At 43.0% G+C, this 25957-nt stretch overlaps 1 protein-coding gene across 1 annotated transcript in view; it reads right to left on the reverse strand.

Annotated features, from left to right (window-relative positions):
• The window catches only part of NECAB2 (N-terminal EF-hand calcium binding protein 2), a 319048-nt gene that overhangs the window by 57384 nt on the left and 235707 nt on the right, over positions 1 to 25957 (reverse strand). The window contains exon 6 of the mRNA XM_019535664.1: positions 14866 to 15002. Coding sequence (XP_019391209.1) covers positions 14866 to 15002 — 137 coding nt within the window. The remainder of the gene's footprint in view (positions 1 to 14865; positions 15003 to 25957) is intronic.

The following is a 25957-nucleotide window of genomic DNA, read 5'->3' on the forward strand; positions in this document are numbered from 1 at the left end:
GGGGGTCTTTAAGAAGAGGCTTGATGCCTACCTGGCTGGAGTCATTTAAGCCCAGTTTTTCTCCTGCCCAGGCAGGGGGTCAGACTTGAAGATCTTCAAGGTCCCTTCTGACCCTACTTCTGTGATTCTTATCTTAATAATAAAGTGAACTCTAAATACAGGTTTCATGAATTCATATTTTGCTGCCCTCCCACAGAGCGATGGATCCACACAAGGGCTATGGCTCCCCAACAGGGGATTCAGCCCCTACACAAGGGATTCAACCCCACCAACAGAGGGTAGCCCCCACACAAGGGCTACACCCCCCAACAAGGGGGTTCATCCCCCACACTAAGGGTTCAGACACCCCCAAAAGGGGGTGAGACCCTGAAAAGGGGGTTTGGCGCTCTCACAAGGGATGAACCCCCAACAGTGGGTTCATCCCCCACACAAGGGGTCTGGCCCCCCAACAGGGGGTTCAACCCCCACACGAGGGGTATGGCTCACCAACGGGGGCCAAATGGCCCTTGCAGGGGCTACCACCCCCCTCTGCAAGGCCCACATGCCCCACTCCAGCCCCCCGATTGCTGTCCCACCTGGCCCCATCCCCCACCAGCTGCTGCAGCGACCCCCAATGGCTGCCCCAAGGGCCCGGGGGGCTGACAGGGCTTGGGCCCAGCCCCGGCAGGGGTCAGGGGCCTTGGGGGGGCTGGTGGGGGGAGAGGCGCTGGTGGAGTGGGTGGGGCTGTTGGAGGTCCCTCCCCATGGTCCCCTCCCCCCTCCTCCAGTCCCCCCGCTCTTACTCACCAGCACTGGAGCCCTGGTGCTGAAACATGTGGCCTGGCCTGCCATGTGTTTCAGCCCCAGGGCAAGGGGCAACCATAGAGACACTCTGGCTGCCTCTTTGGAGGACCCAGCCTCTGATTGCTTCAGGTCACAGCCCTGCTTTTTTATACTTCACTTTTTTTGGACCCCTGGATAGTCAGAGGTCTAATTTTCTCCCCAAGCTGCAAGTTTACAGCACGGGGAACATTTTTTTGTTCCCCCATGTGCCTGTTGCCCTGCCTCAAAGGGGTCTGAGGTGGGGCAAGAGGTATATGCGCGCACATGTGCCCATTGTCTTCCATGGCCTCCCAGCATTGCACTTGGTCTGCCCCCTAGCTAAAAATCCAATAACCCTTTGCCTTTTCTTTCTGGTGCAAATTTCACACTGAAAAATCTTTGAAGGTAGTTAGTTGCCATTCCCTTTTGCATAATATGCCTCTTATGTCTCTAGCTCATTGCTGGGGACTTCAAGTGGGCTTGTATTCTTGCACTATGCTTGTATCCCTGGCTAGTACTCCAAAGATATGGTACTCAGGATACAGTATGAAATAAATGACTTGACATTTGTACCAAAGTTTGCAGGCTGTATTCTGAATACATATTTATCAGTGTTTACCTTGGTTAAGTGAGAGCTTTGTTTAGTATATTTAGAAATGGGTGATACTCTCTCACTCCTTATAATAACCACTTACAGGCAGTTGGCACAATCGCCATATTGTACAAAGAGACAAAAGGACATGTAAAATGCAAACGAAAGAAAGAAAAAAAGGTTCTGCATATTTGCTTAGTAGCCAGAGAAAAATGAATGTTTCAAAATAAGACAGGATTTTCTCTTCTGCCTGAACCATTATTTTTATACATGTGCCTTGGGAACCAGCTGGCTCCAGGGTTTATTAATGGATATTTATATCTTTAGGTCAACCATTCTGATTTATGATTCAAAAAACAGTCAATAACTTCTGAAAAATAATCCTCAGCCCGGATGCAATGAAGTGGCTTCAGTCCATTGCCATGTGCCCATCTTGTATCAAGTATACAAGGTATCTGTGAAACTTGGGAAACATCTTCACAATGAGGTCTCTTTTTGTCAGCCTGAAGTGAGGACTGAATGAGCAAGCAGCCTGATATACTCTGTCTGGAGAACATCCAGGGAGGCCTGAAGTGCTCCTGCAGATAAAGATTAAAATTCTCCAGAGCTCTAAAGCCAACCTCCCTGTTACCACACACACACAAGAACAACACACTTGCGCCGAACTACAGGATAATAATAAATGCCTTGTCAGAGTCACTGGCAATGTAAATGCAAAGGATCTATATAGGCTGTAGCCTATATAGACTATAGGAATGGTGACTGCAGAGACATGGTTTGCATACACAGGAAATGGAAAGCAGGATTATAGCATACGCTAACAAAACCAACCTCACTTGCGCAATGACACCAGGAAAGGCACAACAGCACAGGACTCAGTATTGGTTAACAATTAGAATACAAATTCTCCAGAGTCTCTTGGGATGTACTTGGCTTGCTAACATTCTTTCCCAGGTGTAGTCATCTCATACATATAGTTGTATAAAGCACATCAACATCTACAACACCCCACTGATAACTGCAGGAACTGACGCATGGAAAAATAACTTTAGGGCAGTCCTCTTTATTGTTAGACAACCAGTGTAAAGAGTATGTTGCCTTTCCAAAAAAAGATTAACAACACTTTCTCCTTCTGCTGTTCATTCCCTCTCATTTGGAACTACTGCCCCTTACTCCCCCAACTTGTTTATCCATGATCTGCTTCCTTACTCCTGCACTTCCTGTCTTTCTTGTAGCATCTCTTGGTGGACGCTCCACTATTGAATAGAAAGCTTGCACCTCTATTAAGAACACTGCTGTGGCAGAGTAGATGCACCTGATTTCACCTTGATCTTGGAAACTAAGCAGTCCTTGACCTGGCTAGCACTTGAATGGGTAGGCCACTTCGGGATTCCAAGTACTGTAGATGCAAGGCAAGAGCTGTGACAAAACACTTGTCATATATAAGACCACAGAAATGGAATGAGGGGCTAGTCTTCATTGAGCTTTACCACTGCTGCTGAGCTGAGAGATGGAAGTAAAAGGAAAATAGGATGGATGGGAGGACATTAATAAAGACTGCTGATAACAAGGGAGTTATATCAGTTTTAGAACAACCAGTTTGGTTTTCTCTCTTTTCCCTCACTTAAATCTATTTGAAACTATAAGCACTCAAACATTCACTCTGTAAAAAATACAGCACTTTTGCAATTCCTTTGATCCTTGTCTCTCCTTTCTGTGTCTGCTATATTTACTCTAGGTTTTATCTCTAAGTTGAATTCTACTATCATTTGGATTTAAATGCAGACCTGGACAAAGAAAAAGATGGAGATCCAGGAAATTCCCAGTCAAATTCTTTGACAATGTTTAGACTCAGGTGAACTATTTTAACAACTGCTCAGGCACAAAGTACAAAACAATGAGACTCAGTTATGCTTTATGTGATGTTACAACTGGGACAAGAACACTGTGACACAAGATTTTTTTTTACTTTTAAGAATTAAATGGAACAGGGGTGGCCAACCTGCAAGTACAGACATGCCACAAGTGGCATGAGCAGCCTCTGCATGTGGCATATAGCAGATAAGGGAAAGGGCAGCAGCACAGTGGCAGAGACGACAGGGAATAAAAAGCAGAGCAGCAGATTGGGCAAGAAAAGGGAATTGGTATATCAGGTAGGGAGGGTACAGAGCTAATTTGTGGCATGTCCACCAAAAGGTTGGCCTCACTGGAATACAATATTGTCCATTATCCCAGACTAATAGGACATTTTAGTGTAAGAAGAAAAAAAAGTATATTTTTTCCTCCTCTACCTATGAATTGATATCATTGTGCATCAGGCAATATATTTGATTTTAATCCTATTCAATTGTTCTTCCCTGCTCTTTAAGTAAACAAGATAAAAATAGAAAAAGAAAAGTGCACTGAACAAAGATGGAGGTTAGTCCTAAATCTTAATGTTGGATTCAAAGGCTGCAAACCTATCTGCAGTAACTTGTGAAACCTAAGACATGGTACATAGTGACTCAAGTGCAACAATTAGCCTGCTTATGTATATCAAAGCATAGAATACATGTTTATTTTATCTCAAGAATTTCCTAAAGCGGTATACATAAATATACACTATGAATACTAAAGAAGGTTTAGAAATTCAAATCAAATGAATGAGTTGCATGAGAAAACTTAGTTTCAAAGACAGAGACTGACTACTGATGAACTGCACAGACAAAAGGCAGCCATACAGGTAAGTTGTTTCAGCCCACCACATAGCAATTTTAAAATAGATTAGTGTGTACAATTATTTAAGTTGGAACTCTCCTGCTTTAGATAAGAGTTCATCATTAAGATGAGACAGATGGTAGTTCTTCATTGAGATGAATGTCCATTAAGGACCATTGGATGAACTACCAATTAGAAAATACAGGGCTTTACAATGAACTTTTGACTGGGTATTTCATGCCTCTTTGAAGAATGATGTCATAATTATGCAGTTTTCCTATTCATTAGCTTGACAAATATTAAAAATGATCTTTAAAGAGTCTGTTTAAAGACTCTAATTGATACTTTTAGTCATACACTGTAGACCTTGTGCTAAATTCATGACTGCTCAGTGCACAATTTGGGCCAGATATTCTGGGGAGTTCAGCTCCCAATTAAGTATCTAGAACAATGACCATCCAGCATCTCTTTTTGTTCTGCTGATGGCTCAGTTTTTCAAAAGAACTCAGCAGCCACCACGCTGAAGAAGCTGGCCACTTATTTTGGTCATTAGATGGGAGTGGAGCCCTTTTAAAAATTTTAGATACTGTGTAATTGAAATGCATGCACAGTATATTGCAATTAATACATTACAAAATGAAACATACAGGCTGTTGTGGCTATTTAAACTGCCTCTTTTGATTATGGCCTACTGCAGTTATTAAAGTCTGGAAGAGGGAAAATGATCTGATGTATAACACGCCTTATTGTCAAGGGAGCAATTTCTAGCCTCCTATTGTCCCTGAGATCAGCCAGTATCTCTGAAGTTTGAAGACTTATATAAGATAACAAATGCATCTGACAGATGGTCCCAAAGCCAGACACTAGATAAAAATAGAGAACAATAGTAGAGGTACCAAGAGAAATGCACATCATTACACTGTATTTAATAATTCCACTGTCAGTCACTGAATGATACCCTGTCAATGGACAGGAAATTATTGAAGAACAGACAGTGATTTTTTTTATTTTATTTTTTTAAGTATAATGATGTGTCTCATTCTTGGTATCTTTGCTATTGTACTTCCTTTTGCAGACCTCTAATTATATAGTTTTTAGAGCATGCCTTTGTCTGTCTGAGATAATTTACTGTTTTTTTGTAATTGTTGAAAGCTTTACAGCATATGCCAATGAGGAAAGAGCTGTATTTTTTATTACATGTTCAGCCCAGACAGAAGCGGAAAAAACGGGATCAATAAAGATGCCACAAATTGCTCCATCTGAACACTGACTCATTTCCTCTTCATTGTTTCCTACGCCTACCCAGTAGCGTAACTAGGGCAGGGCACCAACTTAGAGGGGAGTTTTTACCATGGCAGGTGCAGCCTTGTTTCCCAGCTGAAGGAGCCAGGCAGGCACAGCTCCATGCCTAGTAGCATATTTGTGGGGAGAGTAGGTGGGAATAAGACCCCCATCCCAGGAGGCACAGCCCTGTGTCTGCAGGTGTGGAGGGAGTGAATGGTGCATGAAGAGTAATCCCCAGGAGCAACCCAAGCCTGTGCTGCTACAACCATAGCTGCAGCAGTAGCAGCTGCCAGTGGAGTGAGGAGAGCCAGGCAGGTAAGAGTTCTCTTCCTCTCCACTCTTCCCCCTCACCCTCACCTCTGCCCCAGGTGCTAAAAGAACTCGTTATGCCTCTACTCCCATCTTATTCGGCTTTATGAAAAGGTTTGCTGAAGGCTGTGAGGAGGCTTCCAGAATGACAGAGAGGAATGCTCCCAGTCATGTAAATTAATAATACACCCACCTCACCTGGGAAATATTGCCAGGTATTACTTAAGCTACTCAAGCTCACACACCTCCACTTCTGTTACCCATACGCATACAGCATCTGGTTTCCTACATTGTGAATTTTGCATGATATTGCTGAAGCAACAGCTTATTCATACTAGCATAAAACCTTGTTAATCTCCTTTGAAAGAATGATTCTTTAAAAAATGGATACTATGGAGAAGTAACTTATTCTCTGCAAATAAAAGGCAAGCTGTGGGTTGCTGGTAATTAGTAGGAGGTTATTTTCATCATCCTTTGAGAAGACATTCTGGAGAGAATCAGCTCTTAAAGCAGAAGACAGACGAATTTAGTCTTGTGTGTGACTGCCATATATGTAAATGTTATTGACTTGGAATAGCATTTTTATTTTTATGCCAATAGAGAAGATAGCAGTGGTGTGAATGAGTGAGAGATCATAAAGACAGCATGCAAAAGAACTTCACACATTCATGTGTCAAGATGATAGATGACTATAGCCAAAGAAATAGGAAAGGGAGCAGTAGAAAAAGCCATCATCTGTCATGTCATGGGCCTGATTCTCAGGCCTGTCAAGTCCCTTGGCAGAAAACAGCCTTCAGCCTGGTAGAACAGGCTGTTAATTCCCTCAGTGCAGGGGAATTCTCTGGTAGCAGAATGAAAGCAACAGCTCCTGTGCCATTTCCTCCCAATCGCTGGTGCAGAAATTATTATGGGCATGACTAAAGTGCCCCTACAGTGTCAGAATGCTATAATCTGGCTGCTAAAACAAGTCCTTGGGGCCATGTGTAGATGGGTATAAAACAAAACAACAGTTCTGTTTTATACTTGGTACTAGAACACCAGTCAGCAGCCCTGGCAATACGGAAGTTTAAATATGACGTAACACTGGACAGCATAGCTTGATTAGACCAAGGAACACATATGCTGGAGTTCAAAATTACTGGTCACTTTTGGAAAGCATCAGAGTCCAGTGTGTTTGACAGGAGAAGTTAAAGCTAAGGCTGAATTTGGTTTTTCATTCCCCAAATCTGGCATGATTTGATGTAGGTTCCAGTCAAAACACATTGGCAAATTTTGAAGGGATGGTTCTGAAAGGAACAATGGACCCAATGACACTTTTGTAGACATAAATGGCTTCCCTCACCAGAACAAAGCTGAAGCATACTGGTGGGGTAGTAGGAAGACTGTGATGTACCTGTTTTGAAGCCTTTTATTTTCCAGAGCTATTAATCCAGCAACTTCTACTCCAACAGCCACCAGAATTAAAATGACTGGGCTGAGGACTTGCTAACTTACTTTTGCACCAAGGGCTTGGACTTGGGATGTGTCAAGTCTGCCTGAAATGCAGGACTACTCTATTCTGCCTTTTTAGAAACTTTCTGGACATACATTACACCTGAGTCCTTATGGCAAGTGCAAAATGGTGATCACAGTGGCAGGAAACATGACCATAGAAGGAGAAGGTATAAGCATTTTTATTTGGTTTCTTGCTGCTAGTACCTTAAGCTGATTCCACCTTCTTGCTGCTGGAAGAAAGACTGCTGTACAGGATGCTACAATCACAAAAGGGCAGAGGTAGACTAGGAAAAACAGTAGGAAATACAACACAAATATTTATCTCCTAAGGTTTAGGAACAGGTTTTTCCAAAGTCCCCCTCCCCCCCATCCTCAACCCCCTCCAAATTGCATTGCTTTTAAAACTCTGAGAGCTTTTATTTAAGCATCCTGCACCCAGCAGGCCCTCTTGTTTTAATTTGCAAAGGCTAATAAGTAACTGGCAGGATGCCAGAAGGTACTGAAGAATAGCAGACACTCACAAGGCCAGTTTTCATCTCAGCCAGTGCTAGAATTTACCTAAAAACTTAAACAATATTAAAATAAATGGCATCAGTATGCTTTCCCTTGACAACAGTATATTTTCTGTTAATTGAAGGCAACCAGGCACAAAGCAAGGCTGACAAAGATCTCATTTCAAGGGAGGTGAAAATGCTGCTCTTTGTCAACTTGTTAAAGGCTTCCAGTCTGATTTACCAAAATATTAATGCACAGATGCCCCTTAAAGACAGGACTAGTCTGTTGTAATCAGAAAGTGAGAAAGCTGGCATATATTGTGTGAAACAAGCTTCTACTCTGCTCAGGCCCAGTGGCCAGAGCAGGTTCCTAATTTCAAACCACCCACAAGGTGGTCCTGGACTAAGTACTGGCCTGGTTTTCAGAGGTGCTACCTCTCTGTAGTTCTCAATCAACTTAATGGAAATTGTCTATACTCTGAAAATCAAGTAATAGGCACACATCTGTACATGCATAATTATGCAAGCAAACGGGCCAAGATGAACTAGGGAATATTTTGCACTTTCAGATTCCAGGAATACGAACTGAATTTCTCCAAGTGGTGTAAAAATTGGAAACTGAGAACAAAATTCTCCTCTCTGGTCCTCCTGGCAATTCAGGACTTACCCAAATGTGCTCTTCATGTGTGAATAGAGTGTTATGTGGATGCAAGAGCAAATCATTCCCCTTTACCTCGGTCTCCATTTCCTAGTGATGATATCTTTCCAGACATATTGAGTCTTGGCATCACAAGCTAATTTGGATTGCAGTTGATGTACTAAATGTCATTGTGCACCAAATACGAAGGAAGAATTGTCTGTGTATCCAGGAAAAATACCAGGACAACTACATCCCTGGAATAACAGAAAGTATTTTAGAAGAATTTGAAACAGAATTTTCAGTTGGGTAAATTTGGGTCAATATCTTTTAGCATTTATATCTATTACACCAATATAGCTTGTTTAGTTGTAGTACTAATTTGAAGTACTAATGACAAAGCTTACCCACAATAGACACATCTGGGTTACTGATAGGTTTATATCGGCATTAAAACTGCCTGCAACTTAAATGAGGAAAATAAAGCAGAAATTCTAAAAAGGTCAAATTTTCACTGCTCTAAAAACTCAAGCTGAAGCTTTCCCCCTTAAAATATTTGAAAAAAAGGCTCATTCTTACTTATACATCTTCAGCAGATTGAAAAAAATACATACCTTACAAATACCTTCTCATCCTTCTGGTTTTCATATATAACCAGAAAAAATCTCTTTAAAGGCTTTTGATTTACCCTAAACTGTTTCTATGGCAACCCTTGGCTACAGTGAGTGAGCTCATTACTCCATAGAGATGCATGACACTTTGACTTCCAAGGAGTCTCTATGCCAAGATTCGGGCTGTGTTTCTGGGTATCCCATATCTTTGTCATTACTTGGATTTTAAAAATAAAAACCCAGAAGATCTGAAACTCTTTTTTTCCTCTATCTTTTCCTGACAGGAACGCATTCTATGAAAAGCCTGCCACGGATTAAAGAGTCATTCTTTAAAGATCCTATCCTGTGGTATGCTGAAAATAATAGAAATTTGCAAGGCAGCAGTACCATCAGTGCTGCCAACATGCTGACATGGGCACAATACTTCCGGCATTCTTTTCTTCTCCTTTTCCACAGGATTTGCACAGCACCTCTGATTACTGTCTCTTGCTTCATTTTTATCTTTGATCATATTTATTAGCATTTCATATGATATGGGGTCACTAAAGAAGAATACAAATTAAAGGGAAAAAAGTGTGAAAAATCTGTGCCATATATTTTGGAGAGAGAAGCAGCCTCAAAGCTCCAGCAGGGGAGCTAGGGGCTTTCATCAATATTAGCCAAATATTTTGTTAAATTAATAAATAATTTCAAAAAATGCCAAGCAGATATATAGAGTACTATAGAGTGAAATTCAGAAGCAAAAACTCAAAAGTCTTGCAGAGTCCAAGTCTAGTCTAGAAGGTGGATAAAATGGTGCAACTTCCTTGTTTCCCCACCCCACCACACCCTCTTTTTTTAGTACACTAAGAGTAAACTACTTTAGAACATGTGTACACACACTGCAACATGTGTGATGTGGTTTCAGTAGGCACTACTGGGCCAAATGTAATCTGGCTAGTCTGGAAAAGAAAAGAAGTCAAGATAAGGTAGCATTCAGTTCAGCACAAGTTAGAAACCCAAGTATTTGTCTAGGGTCCCAGTGGGCTTGTACAACATGTGCTGAAGTCCACCATGTTGCTTCTTCACTGTTACTGTTAGTGCACACCTTTGACACATTGCAGACATATCTTTGAACTTCTTCTAAAGGCCATCAGGATTTATTTAGACTTATCCCTTAAGTCTAAATCCCTTAAAGTCATGACCACTACTGATACACACTCCCTTTTCTCCTCATGAATCTGAACTTGGCATACTGGATCTAACTGAACCTAAAACTGTGAGCAAGCTATATTTTAGCAACAGTGCACATGATTCCCTTACCAAATGTCTTGATAAAACTGTCTGCTTGGCAGTTATTCTGCCAAGGGGCAAAAGAGAAAATAAAGCAAGGACTAGAGAAGGGTGTAAACTAAGGACACCTTCATTGCCCTTTGGGGCTAGGGACAGACATTCAAAAAGTCTGAGTCTGATTTGATTCAATCTTTGCAGGTTATTCTAACTTGCTTAGGTTGAACTGGTTTGCAACTGCCCAGACAACCCCTCTAGACTGAGGAAATTCAGGCACATGCTTGCAGTGGCTCAGGCAAGAAACCAGGGGGTGCTAGAGCAGCCCATCCCTCCCCTTCCACAATGCTGACCTGAGGTGGGGCATGGCCAGGCACCGGCAGGACACTCTGATGGGGGGAGGGGGGCGTTTACCCCTCCTCCCTGTCTGCACAGTCCCAGGCTTTTCCACTCGCTGCTCAAAGAGAAGAAGTGTTGCCAGCTCCCAGATAGCACTCTGAGGCAAAGTGGCAGGGAGGAGGGTTGTGCGGCTTATGCATCTGTTGATGATACTGAGCTTTTCAATCATCCTCTCTTTGCTTCTTCATGCTGCCTGCAGTAAACCTGACAGGAGAGGGAGCCAGCAGGGAGCTGATAAACACAGTGTTATCAGCCCCCTGCCAGCTTCCTCATCAGCCCATCAACAAAAGAAAAGCCTCTCTCATTAGTTCAAGCTCTTCTTAAACAGATTTTGCCAAGGAAGGAATGAGGGACATTACCAGCTGACTTGCTGATTAGCTCCAAAAAGCCCTAAGCAGACACTGTTCTGTCTGCCTTTGTCCTGTCCCAGTGAAATTGGACACACACACACTTCTCAGCTAGTATACCATATAACTAGAGTCTGTGGGGCTGGGGTCTGTGCTGTGAGAGATGGGAGGGAGGGATCCCTGCTTGAGCAGCGAGGGTGGGGAACGGGGAGAGCGGGAAGCCAGGCAGACCCTGCTGTACCCATCTCCACCAGAGCTCTGGATAGAGAGCAGAGGGGTGGGGCCAGCCTGTTTTCTGGAGCAGACAGCATAGCCTAACCCAGCCCAGCCCAAGGCTGCAAAGCATCTGGGATGCTGGGAGACTCTGTTTTAACTTAAACCGGGAAGGCGTCTGGGACAGATATTGCATAAACCAGTTTGACCCAAATCAGTTAAGCCTGATACTACACTCAGCCAGGTTTATCCCAAACTACTTTCAGCCATTTTGAAACTGGTTTGTGTGCACTGAACTTACATTCTGTTACAGGCTTAAAGCAATTTCTGATCACTTAAACCAGTTTATGTGTAATATCTGTCCCAAGCCTAGGTGTTCTTGTCAGTGGCCAAGTCATGAGAAAGTGTCTGACTTCAGGAAAGCCATTGTGCCTCACTGCCTCACTTTCCTCATTTCTCAGATTAAGTAGAAGTGTAAGTGTTTTTGTGGCAAAAACCCATAAAAGCCAAACTCCATGTCAGCAGAGAACAGTAAAATCCTGTTTCCTATTATGTCTTTTGTATTGTGCCTTTATACAGGGAAAGATCTAACTCTTCCTGTGCATTTGTTACAAGTTCTAATTCAAAGCAATTTTCACTGGGGTCTCTAATGCTAATTTACTCCTGGCCAGCTACTAGCCCAGCAGCTCTATCTTTGAGCCTGTCCATTAGCTCAAGTTAGTAGACTCATTTACTCCGCCAGAGCTAGCTTAACCATAAGTGAGAAGGACCATACCACACAGACTACACAGAGTGACCTGAGTAGTCAGTGATGAGCTGCTGTAACTCAAGCTGCTGCATCCTTAGACTGGCTTTCAGCAGCACTCCAGCTTTCATGTGCACCCCTAATGGGCCTGCTAGCTTGACTTCAAGGCTGTTTGAGCTCCACTACTTGACCGGAATTTAACTTCAGCTAGAGACTCTTATGTGGATGGGAGTCTTGGGCAAAAGCCTGGTTACAGTTTGAGCTAACAGTGCCAAGATGAGCCTTTTCAGATAAGCCCATTGCAAAAGCTTGTAAACAGAGTATTTTGCACTATAGCAGATAAGAGACTGGTCCCTGGAGGATTTTTCCTTTTCCCATCCTTTTTTAGTGATCCAAGACACTGTTTTTCACATCTGCATCCAAATCCTTTTCCCCAGCAAGGTCCAAAAAAGAGCTGCCATCTCAACCCATCTGTCAGTTTGCTCAGATCTTTCAAACGGCCTTCTCTGATGCATCTAGGGGATGCAGAAGCATCTTAGTTGCTGAAATGAGCGGATCATTTTCAGCTTTCATTTGCTCGCATCTGTCATGCTGGAAATGCTTCAAAAGGTGCAGCATATTCTAGCAAGGGACTGGGAGTCAGGAATTCCTGAGTCTTAGTCTTGAAGCTGCCCTTGATTTACTGTGTGGCCTTGAGCACATCAGTCAAGTTCCTTCCACCTTTGAACTCTCTCTCCTGAAGCATTTTTTAATGGAAATGGAAATGTTCACATAACACTCTAAAAACACAAAAAATTATATATAAGCATTACGTTTCATGGGTTCTCTCATTTGCCTGGCAAAGAAACACAAGACACAGGATCTGCTAGACTGGTTTGGACCTAGTGATCATTTTGGCTCTCGAATCTTCTATCTGGCAAGGGCCTGGACCAGATGTTTCAGAGACAGGCTGGCCCATTCATAATTAACAGTTAGGTAACAGAATGGAGGCAGTTCACTCTATTTCCCATTGAATACTACCCATGTGTGGCAACCAGCCATCAGTCTATTCCAGTTTCAGTCAGTGACAGTATGGTTTCACACAAACAACACTCAGTTTTAAACACATCTTGGGGTTCTCACTGTTTGCTACTCACAGGATAGAACTGAGAGGCAAGGAATCACATTCTTCCAACTTGGGATTGCCAACCAATGGAAGGAAAGTGAAAAGGGGGCAAAGAATCAGAACAAAACCTTTGAGGTCTCAAAGAATGGAGGCCAAAAATAGCCACAAAGAGAAACACAATTATGATCATCTTATGAAAAAAAGCTTAAGTGACCAGACTTGTGAAGATCTGATGGATGCTGTTGGCCCTTCTTTACTTAAAGAAACGAAGTTATTGGCAAAGAAAAACTGAAAGTGATCAAATAGCACAAAGCACTCCAGCACAAAGGAACTCTGAGAAGAGGCTTTGAGAGCAGTGAAGAGTGCCTGCAATAACCCAGAAGACTAAAAGAGCCCTCAGCACAAGAGCTGGAAAAGAGAAAGGGAAATGAGGCAGTACCTACCTTGTAGAAAGTGTTCTCCCTCTCCAAACTGCTTTGCCAATTAAGGTGCTGATCTTGTAAACACTTGTAACTTCACTCCCATGAGTAACTGCACCAAGCAGAAAGCGTTTGCAGGAACCAGGCCCAAGTCATTCAAAGATACACGGATAATACAATTAGTCTGAACTGTACACAGGGATGAGATAGCTGAACTTGCCAACATGAGTAGATCCAAAGTTACATTAATGTGGTGAATTAAGAGATTTAAAGACAATGCCAAGGCTGGTGTTAAAAAATTAGGTAATACTATCACTGAGGTGGTCTGAGCAGATGATCAGTAAGTAGAACAAGCATGAAGCACTTAAACAGATGCTAAAGATATTCTTTATTTTATAGCATCATTTTCTCAGTAACACTTTCTGAAGACTGGTGAGGAGCCACTAAAGTAAAAAGTATGCACTTTAGGAAAACACAAACCATTGAGTTTTATCAGCATTGTAAAGTATATCTTACATAAAAAAGCATCTCCAAGATGGAGAAGATTCAGTATTTGCAACAAAGAGAGGAAGGTAGGAAGAGATTCAGATTTTTGCTTCCGAGGTCTTGTTCTAAATCATAATTTAGCTATAAAACTAAGAGTCTTTGTCAAGACGCACAAAAATTTAAACATGACATATTTCCATTACACATGTCCACAAACACCAGTCAGTTATACACATATTATTAATTGTTTTGATGCCATTGTTTCCTTGACAAAGAAATAATGCAAGTAGTTTACTCCTCAGCAACAACCAAGCAGCACACACATTCCAGCAACCCCAAAACAAAACACCTTGCCCAGCTCAACTGCAAGCAATCTTCATGGCTGTGGCTTTTCAGTGTGGAGGTACAAAGGGTTCACTGAGCCCTCTTCTTTCATTCTGCTCCAATACATGGGATGGGGAGTGCCAATCACAACATTTTTATCTCAAACTGCGGAACTGCTTCACGTTCTGGGGCATAACATCCTGTTTTTAAAGTAGTGTAAGTGCCTACATCCAGCCTTCCCAGTGATGGCCAGCTAAGGAAAACAGTACATGCTGGACTGTCTTCAAATTCTGAGAAGGATTGTCCAGAGGGTTTAGTGGTAGACAGATTTGCTAGTGGCTCTCCATGTAGGAGCATCCCTCAGAATTTCTGGGCTTTAAAGGTTACAGAAAACAATTGGACAACTTACAAAAGCTGTAACATTATTTTCTGTCTCTACTTTGAATCACTTGCCCATTCAATCTGAAGTAAAAGGTGTTTGAGAAAGACAAAAATCACATGATCAAGATGCAGACAGAATTGATGAGCATTCACCCATCAGCACCAGGGATGCCAAAAAGTCTTGTTAAAGATCAGGCAAACATTAATTTATGAGAACAGCAATAAGCTGCAGAATGCAAGTGGCCCGAATATGTTACTAACCTGATCTGATTGGTTTGTTCATCAATGGCATCAACAGCACTCTCCACAGAGCTCAGCAGGGACTGGATCTGGTTGGAAGTCTCCTTCAGCAGGAATCGGGTCACAAACTGGTCCACATTGGTCCCTCTTTCATACACCTGAAAATGAACGGCACAGAGCTCTGTGATAGTGCCAGCCACTCTGGAAACTACATGCATCCCAGTGAAAAAGCTCTGTGATGTTTCTTGGCTCAGAACCCAGCACATGCAGGGCCATGGCCAGCAGCAATTTCCTCTACCGAAGAGGGCACCAAGCAACCAGAGAACCAATTGAGCTACTGTAGCACTGAGCCTGCAGTAGTCACCATGAGATGATTCTGTATGTACCTACTTTGCTGCCCTGGATGGGGAACAACTCTTGTGTATCCCCCCAGAAAAGCCTGATTCCATCATTTGCTCTATAAAGAGCAGAATACCTTCCTCTCCTACTTGCTAACTGGGACAGAGAGTAAGAAGATACACTGCAACTGTTATATTGTCACCCTGGGAAACAGACTAATTTATCACAGTGCAAACAGATATTACTGGGAAATGGGTGATGCATAAGAATTGCTGACAAGGCACCATTTGAAAGCGCTGACTTTTTCAAATGGATGTGGGATAGTAATCTTGCTGCCCTTTTGGATAGTTATTTAGAGGCTTGCAGCAATATGCCATGGATCACTCCAATTTGACTCAGATCTATCCATATTAATTGGCATTTTCTGCCCCACACAGCAATTCATTAATCTCAGTGGCAGATCAGCAGTGTTGACAGTAAAAAGAGGGTTGTCAGCACCTCTAATATAAATATACCCCCCACTTTCAAAGAGGTTTCAATTCATCTGTATTAATTTTGTTGGCCTGACAAGCTATACAAGCTCTCAGCTGGGGATATAAATTACCCCATCCATTCCACCCCAATTCAAATTTAAACTCAAAATGGACCTCTGGTTTTCAGGGCCAGCTATCTTGTATGAGGGACTGAGTATGAGGTCATTATTTAATTGTTTGTGCATAGCTTCTTGTTTTTTCTGCTCCCCTTTCAATCTTCTGTCAGTAGACTGGTCAAGGATTTGGAAGCTCCACATCATCAGACACTTATACAGACCTCCAAGGGGCAAATGCTGGCCTCTTAAATAAATGTCAGCAACAGAGAAACTGAATTGGTCAGGAGTTATATCATTCATACAGAGGGAATTTTATGCAGTGGAACCTTAACTTTCATTAGAAATTGTCATCTTATAAATTTGGTAACTGCCATACTATTACCAATGAGGAGTCATAATCCATTACTGGCGATTATTTGTATTATGTTAGTTCTGAAAGACCCCAGCCAGGAAGAAATCTCCATTGTACTAGGCAACATATATGCATCTACAAATATATAACCCCCATGTCCTAGAAGACACAGGACTTGCTCTAAAGGTTCAATACCTGGGAGGATTCACTGAATTGCTGATGCAAGTATGGCAAAAAATACTATTTCTCTAAGTCAAATTTTAGTAGGGTTTTTTTGTTTTGATGTTCTTTCCTTGTCCAGTATCTCCCGTACTTTTCTGTTAACTTTTCCTTAAGGCAAACAGGAAACCACACAAAGAACTAGGCTTGACTCAGAGTCCAAATTTGAGTAACTTCCAGGAGTGAACAAAAATCAGGTTCCAAGATGGTAAATACCACTGAAGAATCGCTGTCCCAGAGAAAAGCCTTAACAGATACATCATAGCCTAATACCCAAGCATCTGACAAACACAGGGGGAGCAAAGGTCAAAATCAGCTAATTAGCCATTCTTGTGACAAAAGGTCAAAATCAGGTATTCTTCTGTCTGATTTTTTAATGGTCTGTCTAAGTTCCACTTCGTCTTCCATGTAACCAGCTGGACTGCGATGCCGAGGTATTTTTACTTTAGTGTAAATACCGTAATACTAGTATAGTATTTTAGAACCTATCTGAGAAAAACATCAAATCCAGCCACTTTATTAAAAGCAGCTACTAATTATAATGGGCACATTTGAACTGTTCTCACTACGGGATAAAAGGCAGATATGCCCACAGATGATGTTAGAAGCAGCAATGTCCTCAGCAGTCAGGAGGACAAATAGCTGCGGAAGCGGGTTTTTTGTTGGCTTCACTTATTCTTTTAGACAAATTGCAAACAAAGATGGATAGACAGATGCTCTCTCCTTTGCAGTCCCTGCAGTGCTCTATTCTATCACACCTTCTAGTCCATGCCTATGAGGAAAAAGACTGTAATATTCCACATACTCAATATACTGATAGTATCTCCATCCCACTTCAGTAGAAAGAGATAGTACAATCTTCCAGATTAATCAAGATCTGAGGCTTGTCTTCATAGGAGAATTTTAGCAGTCATATAGATATATCAGTTGTGATGGCCAGAACCAGAAGGGTTAACGAGCAATTTATAGCAAAAAGAAAGAAATTTGCTTTTTGAAGGTATCTGAAAATATTGGCTAAAATAGAACGTATGAAACTGCTTCCTGTAAATGTTTCCTGCCTGTCTGGAGTATAACCGTAAAGAATATATATAACTGTTTGTATCAGTCATGAGGTAGACATAAGTTTTTAAAAAGTAGAACTAAAGTGAAACTGCAAACTTAGCTGATTTAAAAATTTTTTGCTTAGAGTCAGTAAAATTAATGAACCTAACCACAAGGTATAATTAACATAAGTGGGTTGACCTTTGGGGTGGGAAATATGCTAATCTCAAACCCCAAAGTGATGTGGTGTGATTTGCTTATTGGGTAAACCCAAGCTTGGGCAGTAACCTATTATAATGATTTCTAACACCTTTTAACCCCATAGGGTAACAGCTATAGAATAAGATTGTGAGTGGCTCTAAAGCCAACAGATTAGCATAAACAGGATATAAAAGAACACGCACATTAAGTGACCAGCAGGAAGGACAGAACAGAATGGTCATTGCTGTCCCGTGCACCTCTGATCTCTTACTTCTAGTGTGAGCCAGGACCAGATCCTGGCTGAGGGATCTTCCCTGGTATTTTCCTCCGACAGCGTGGATCGGGGACACCTGACTTCGCTGAATCAACTTGACATGTACCTGACACTGAGGGACTATCTATAAGTTGCTAACCACGTGGGAACTCTTTGTTCATTTGTCTGTCTGTGTTTATTATCAATGCCAGTTTTTAACATTTATTGATATGTCTGTTTATTAGCTTAACCTTTTTATAAACTGCTATATGTGTAAACTATATCTTTTGTTGTTATACATAAAATGCATTTTTATTGTCATAAGTTAAACTTGTTATTGCTTCCCTCCCAACATCACCTCCTCAATCCCAAACCAAACAGCCCAGTGGCTGATACAGTTGCAGTACCCAGTCAGCCTGCAACTAAATTGATAAATTCATAGTGCCCAGCTGACCTGTGACAATCAGTATACATGCAGCCTTCCCTCTCCCCTCTTTGGACACTGGTAGAAAAGTAGCTTGTTTGGTTAAGTGTAAACATCCTTCCCAAAAGACATAAGGCAAATATACCAAAGCATTCTTATACCAACAGCAGCAGTGACATCAGGGGTTATATTAGCACATATGTTATTGGTTTACATCCACACGTGAGGTTAGGCATAAATAAAAAATCCCTCTACCTTTTCTTTATAAAGAAAGACTAGAGGAAACAGGATCACAGATGGAAAAAGACCTGACTCAGATAAAGGTGTGGCCTTTGTAGGAAATTCTTTTCATGATACCTCCAGTTATGCATAAACATGGTTCATATGAAACAGTAATTTGTTTCATTCATAACTACATGCTACTTTTGCTGTTACAAGGATAGGTACATGAGACACGTGCAGGGACATGTTTTTAGAAATAGCCTCATGTAACTACACAGCAAAAATAAGTATCTTATGTGAATATACAGTAGGGCTGTAAGAAGCTTCGAGTGCTGATTCGATTTGGAGGGGATTCAGTCTGATTTGGTGGCCGAATCTCCAAATCTGAATCAAACTGGGAACCAATAAAAAGGTCTGAACTGAGTCAAGGCTCTCCAAATCAATTCGGAAAAATTTGGAGAGCTTTGACAATTTGGGCAGTCTCTGCCAGCTGCAGCAGGGAGCTGGAGCCAGATTTAGAGCCAGTAAGTAGGGGCTGGGGAAGGTGGACTGGGAAAGGGACCATGGGGGGACCCCTACCAGCCCCCACCCCTTGCCTGCCCCTCCATCCCACCCCACCTCACACCCCGCCTGCTCTCCCAGCTTCCCCATGGCTGCCCCACCTGCCCCAGCTCCAGCCCTTTAAGAACACCTCCACCCCCACAAAAAAACCTGAACTCATCAGCTCCTGCAGCGGCCTCAGGGCTTCAAGGGGTTCATAGAAAAGCCCCCCATGTGGTGCAGGGCAGTGGAGGGCAGAAGGGATCACCCCCCACCAGGCAGGAACCAATGAGTTCGGGGTTTTTTTGTTTTCTTAAAGGACTGGAGCTGGGGTGGGTGAGGCAGCCATGGGGGGGGTGTTGGGAGAGCAAGGGAGGGGTCAGGGGGCTCATGCAGAGCCCCCCCATGCAGCGTGGGGAGTGGGTGAGCAGTGGGGATTACCTCTCTGCCCAGCAGCACCCAGTGATTTGGGGTTTTTTTTTCAAAGTGCCAGGAACTGGGGTGGACAGGGCAGACATTGCCGGGCTGGGAGAGTGAGCAGCAGCTGAATCTCTGAATCAGATTCAGCCAAATCACTGAATCAAATCACTGTTCCCTGAATCGGTCAATTCCAAAGCAAATACTAGCTGTTTCATACAGGTCTAATATACAGATGTGGTGATTGAACACAACCAGCGCACTAATGAATGCCATTATCGTTAGACAGGCAATTGTAAAGTAGCAGCTCTAAAAATCTAGGCCACATGGCAGATAGAATCTGTTTCTTCACCATCCATTTACTTTAAAGTTTCCCTGAAGAGGGAAGGAAGTTCTCTTTCAGTTTGATGGCTCACTGGGCTAACACGGCTCATGCACACGAAGGGGTAATGTGGCCAACACCACATCTGGCTGCCTTTGTCTCTCTGACCTGATACTTTTACAGCAGAGTCAACTGGGGGTAGCCTCTGGCATAAGCCCAGAACAGGGCTTGAGCTCACACCCCAGCAGTAACACCTTATCCACTGTGCCACATTGCTTTTAGCCCTAATGAAACAGGACAGCATATCCAAAAGTGCTCATAGATATTTGGAGTTTTTTCTTTTAAGAGATTCATATATGCAAAATGAAGGAGCTCAGGGAAGATTATACTTAAGCAAACAGCTTCACATATCATTAATTTTAAAACTGACTGTACTTCAAAAGTAGCTATTATCCAGGGCTTAAATATGTTTTTATTATGATTTTTATGTTAAGATATTAGCATTTTGGTTAGCGTTACTGATCTGTTAAGAATATTTCAAACACCAGTACACTATTTACATTCTATAGCACTGAAGAATAAAGATAATCTTCTACTAGGTCACCTGGTAGCCATTTAAATAACAAATTCAACAGAAGAAATGGACTATCAGGGGACTGGGCAGAAAGGAAACAAGGTATTCTGCCTTTAGGCTGCTACCTTGTTTCTAAACTATATCAGTCATATCAGAGGCATTGCAATATAAGGGCTTGCTCACTTTATCCCCCAGTAAACAAATAGCTCCACCATAAATACTTATCATCGTTTGGCACTCTGTCTCAGCATCAAGAATTAAGAACATAAGAATTGCCTTTACTGGGCCAGACTGTAGTATCCTGTGTCATGAAGTTCCTCCTGAGTCTGGCCTTGCTGCCCATCTACAAGATCAAGAAGGAGGCTGTGGCTGGGAGGAACCCTGGCAAGTGTGGGGCTGTCTTCCTGTCACTCCTTCATTCACATCTCTGGGTAGAGTTTCATTGGTCAGTGTCCACTGGCTCCCTTGACCTATTCAGGAGGCAGTGGGCACTGGCCTATGTGGTTGGCATGGGATCCCTTGTTTTGAACCTGTAACTCCCACACCCATTCCTGTTTTCTTTTTTATTTGTCCTAAGCAATCAGTTGATGTGTCCCCATTGGCCTCCCTTATTAAGGGAGGCTTGTAAGTAGTTCATGATAGGCCTTAGCCTGTGATCTTATGGCACTTCAAATAGGACTGTGTAACACAGCAGCAGACAGTGGATGCTGAAATGGAGCATGAACTGGGTATAGCCATGGTTTTTCCCCTGTTCCTCTCTCACTTGCGGCCTCCAGCATTTAAGGTTTAGAAAGTTCTGATTTAGAGGCTGTATCCCTAACTCCCGTGCTCAATAGCTACTGATGCCCTTTTCCTTCAAGCATTTGTCCAGTCAGTTTTGAACACTCATGGACCTGATGTTTTAAACTGTCCTCCCATCCACAGAGATGGCTGGCCCCTCTCAAAGACAAAACTTTCAGGACAGTGTGGAAAACCTAAGCTCGTATTTCTCTCAGCCATGCTTTATCCATCAGGTAGAGGCTGTCAGTCACCAGGATTTTCAGTTCATTAGCTTCCACCTGTTCTGCAATCATGCAAATGAATGCAGAGCAGGTAAAAGCTAGTGAATGAAATAAGATGAGTTTAAATCCCTGAGTGAGATTTCCTATCCCTGGTGTCCCCCTTTGCAAATCATTCTCATCGTGATGGTGGATAACAGTCCATTGTACTTACATAATCCCTAAATATTTGATTTTACCTGAATATTTGAGCTAGTTTAAGTCTCTCACTAGCCTGCTGTCTGGTTTTTAAAGCTGTCCTCACTGTAAAATGGGGACTCTTTATTTTTTTGTAGTGGATTAACTAACATACATGCACTATTCTGCTCTGAAGTCTAGTAGAAACAAGGCTGTATAGTTTTTAGTGTCAGTTAACTAGGCAATGTCAATGTTACACCTCCTCTCACAGTTGACCTTGCCTGTTTTATCTCACTGAAATGCTGCAATGCAGTGCTGCCACTAAGACTACATAGCAGTATGGTTCATTTACACTGGTTATGTCACAGTAAAGACGCACCCTTTTTGGCAAAGAAGAAAACACCCACCTATCAAACAAACCCCTATAACTTGTAAGAATCTATATTCTAGATTCTCTGATGCCCCTTTCCGTTATTGCTACTACTCTAGTAACACCACAAGTATTTGTATTACTGCAGCACCTAAAAGCCTGATCCAGTCCCATTGTGCTAACTGTTGCATGAAGACAAAGTAATCAGCAGTCCCTGTCTTGAAAGCTTAGGCTGTTTAGATAAGAGGCAGGGAGGAAAAGCTCAGGCACACTGAGATGACATGACTTACCCAAGGTTACATGGCAATTTGTTGTAGAGTCAGCAATAGACTTCAGATCTCCTGACATCCAGTGCAGACCAGGGCAGACAGGTGCCCTATCCACTACCTCATACTGCCGCTCATTTTAATTCCTTCCCTGCCAGTTTACGATTAGGAGGGAGACGCATGGAAAACTATGTTACTGTCAGGAAAAGTTATGAAAGAAAAGCCAAGTCTTGCATTTAAATTTGAAAAGGGCAAGACTCTGGGTTTAGGACATAGCTTCAGAGGTATGTCTCATAGTTGAGAACACCTTTCCCTTCGAAGTCTTATTTAGACGTCCTTCCAGAGCTTGGTGCAAAGAGACACAGAAGAGATCACTAAACTAAGATGGAAAGTATTCCAGAGATGTGGGTTCTTGACAGAGACAGTTTTCTCTAGACATCTTTGTGGTGTAGTCACCAGCTCGTCATTCTATCTGTGTTCCCAAAACAGAATTAAAGATAGTTCTTTATTTGAACCAGTCCAACATATGGGTTACGCTTCAGCAGGGATTATGCATACTTTCAGAATCTCAGGTAATTTTACAATGTTCCCAGATGACAGATGCAACAGTAACAGATATTTTCACTGGCTCTCTGCAACACAATTTGAAGTCAGTTCTTTTGAGGGAAAATTCTGTGCACTAAGACACCATCTATTTAGGCTGGGGTTTCCAAAGCTATCAGAAGATTTGGATGCACAAGTCATATAAAAGTAACTGGAACAATGTTCAGATCCTCTATGTGTCTATGAACATTTCAGCCTTATTTTTCATCTAAGAGATGTCACTGGGTGCGTCTACATGTGCTATTAATTCACAGCAGGCTTACTCTGAATCACATCTACATGCGGTCCCTGTTGAGAGCAGATTTGCTCCCAATGGAAGCAGCACAGTACAGGGCTGTTCCTACCCTGCTCTAGCTCCCTGCAAGGGGGAGCTCCAGGCTCCCTCTGGTGCTAGCTTAGGGGCTGGCAAGGGGCATGGGGCTGGTCCCAGTGGCTATGGGGCCAGGAGAGCTCCGCCGCCTGCAGTGTCAGTTCTCCTGGGGTCCTGGGGCACATTGGGAGGGGTCCTGATGTACACTGAGACAGGAGAGAGCTGCCCCTGCAGTGGGCAGAGCTCTTTTGGCCCTGCACCCTTTGGGGGACACAGCTGCCAGCAAGCCCCCTGCTGGGCAGAGTTCACTGGGAGCTATCCTGGGTGTGGGGCAGTTGCTGGCGAGCTTTCTGCCAGGCAGGGGAGGGGCACAGAGCTTGCCAGCAGCTGCCCTGCTTGGCACAGAGTTGGCTGCTCCAGGGAGTGGGCAGGCGCTGAGAATCCAGGTCCTACCTATCCCCAACAGCAGCTCCACAGCATACCAAACTGGCTGCTCTGGGGAGCAGCTGGGTCATGGGCCCGAGCATGGTGTGGAGCTGCTCTGAGGGACAGGTGAGGTTGGGTTTCCAGTCCCCTCTTGCTCTCTGGAGCTGCCAGCTCTGCTCTGGGAGCTGAGAGCTCCCCAGTTCCAGCGGTGATAGGCTCCCAGCTCCTCAGTTGACCAGTACCAGGACTAGGGACAGAGAGCTCCTTGTCAGTTTACAACCTGTATTTGCAGGTAGTAGCTAACTGCATAGTAGACTAATTTATTGCATAGTAAATGGTGTGCATGTGTAGACAGTGATGCAGACAAACCCACTGAGAACTTATCTTATATTCTATCTCATGAACACACAAATCTAACAAATTATACTGAATAGACATTACAGGAAGTACATAAATGTGAGGCAGCACACAGCAGTAGTAACATTAATGAAGTGAAGTTTCTGTCCCTTAACAACAAAACTGACCCTAATTTTGAAGGGTTTATTCAATTAAGCATCCTCTCCTGTATGAATGTTACGCTGAGAGGCCATAGTCATTCTTTAAATACACCATCCAATTTAAAATAAAACCACAGATGCATATTTTCTTAGTCTGCTGTTAACAGACAGTACACTTTCCTTTTGAGATCTTTTCTTTTGATCTCCTCTGATCACTTTGTCCTTTAAACTATTCATCCTTTTACCTTATGCCTATTTGGACCAGGACGATGCATCTGAATCCAAGATCACCAAATGGCAAAACTGTTCGCTCTTGACAAGCTTCCAAGACCCTTTTGTTTTAACAGCAGCATTTTATAATTGAGGTAAGGTTATATCAGACATCTGTTCTCCTGTTTTGATCCACACTCCATGAAGACCCCATCCTTAAACTTAAACTTCCTGCCTTAAACTTCCTGCCTTATTAAATATGATTTGGTAACTAACCGATACGTAATTTGTTTTCCTGTACAAAGAGTCATCACAGCTTTTGTCAAGGTTAAACTGAATTTGAAACACCATAATGTTAATTTAAAATATTGTGGCTAACCATATGGACAAATAAGACTTTTAAACCATGTGAAAAGTTGGCTTACTAGGAGTACAAAAACACTGCAGACAGATAATACACTCTGAAGCAGATTTATGCAGTGGCATATTTAGTCCTGGATGAATCAGTGGTAAATCTATACCATTCTAAACCACATTAGAACATACTAGCTGTCTGTCCATGGTCTAAACAATATTGTCTCAATGACTATTAACTACCTTGCAGCTGAAAACTTCCTATTTCTAATTTTCAAAGTACTGCATTTACCTGAATCCAAGACGACCCTGAATTTAAGATGACCCCTAGTAATTAGATTCAATAAGTGGAAAATTTACAACTATCTTATAATTTTCCATGTACAGACTCTAATTATTGCAGAGTTGACTTAAACGTATCCATCCCAACTGCTGCAGCAGGGAAAACAGTGGCAGGGGGGCAGGCAGTGGGAAGGGAGCCAATGGAACAGGAAATGGGGGTGAGCAGTAGGTAGAGGTCAAGCAGCTTTCCCCCTTCTATCACCCCCACCACTTGCACCCTGCTGCCTGGCCCCCCCACATCTTGGATTTACTGCCCTCCCTTCCCCACCATCTTCCCCTCTCCCCTGCCCCTAGCAGCCAGTGCTATTGGACTAGGTTGGGGCCATGCTCCATGTTCCAGGCTAGTGTAGGGACAGAGCCTGCCAGCACCAATTCAAGGGTAAGAGTTGGGAGGGGGGTAGGCAGAAGATTCATAGATGTTAGGGTCGGAAGGGACATCAACAGATCATCTAGTTCACCCCCTGCATAGGCAGGAAAGTGTGCTGGATGTGGAAGAGGGGGCAGGAGACCCAAAGGTGCAGGAGGGAAAGGGGAGGAGGAAGCAGCTGCAGTTCCAGCGCTGACCCTAGGTTGGGTCTGGAGCCATAGCAGGTGCCTGCCCTTTCAATGCCTCACACTCAATTCCAAGACAAGGGGTCTTTTTTCCCCATGTTAAATGGGGGAGGGGTTGGAAGCACCTGGAATAAAGTAAATCTTTCCACACTCAGATAGGTCATGGCTCTGCAGTAATGAGTAGACATGTGCAAAGCCTGCCCTATTTTATTTGGATTTGGATTCAGCCCGAATCAGGGACAGTGATTCAATTAATTGATGTGGATCACTGTCCCTGTTTCAATTCGGCTGAATCTGAATCTGAAGATTCGATATTGATTCAGAGAATCAGCAATTTGGACATAGACAAAGTTTTTTCTACATAACTTGAGGCAGCAGGTGCGGCTCATGATTGCTGTGATGCTGGGACACATGGAGTGTCCCACAGGAGTGTGTGGGGGGGCCCTCCATGCGCTCGGCGGTGAAAACGGGTCTTCTGGGGAGCACCCTGGGGGCACCCTGGGTGCCTCCCTGAG

The sequence above is a fragment of the Crocodylus porosus genome, unplaced genomic scaffold (assembly GCF_001723895.1).
Source record: "Crocodylus porosus isolate Cpor-Errol unplaced genomic scaffold, CroPor_comp1, whole genome shotgun sequence".
NCBI classification, from domain to species: Eukaryota; Metazoa; Chordata; order Crocodylia; family Crocodylidae; genus Crocodylus; species Crocodylus porosus.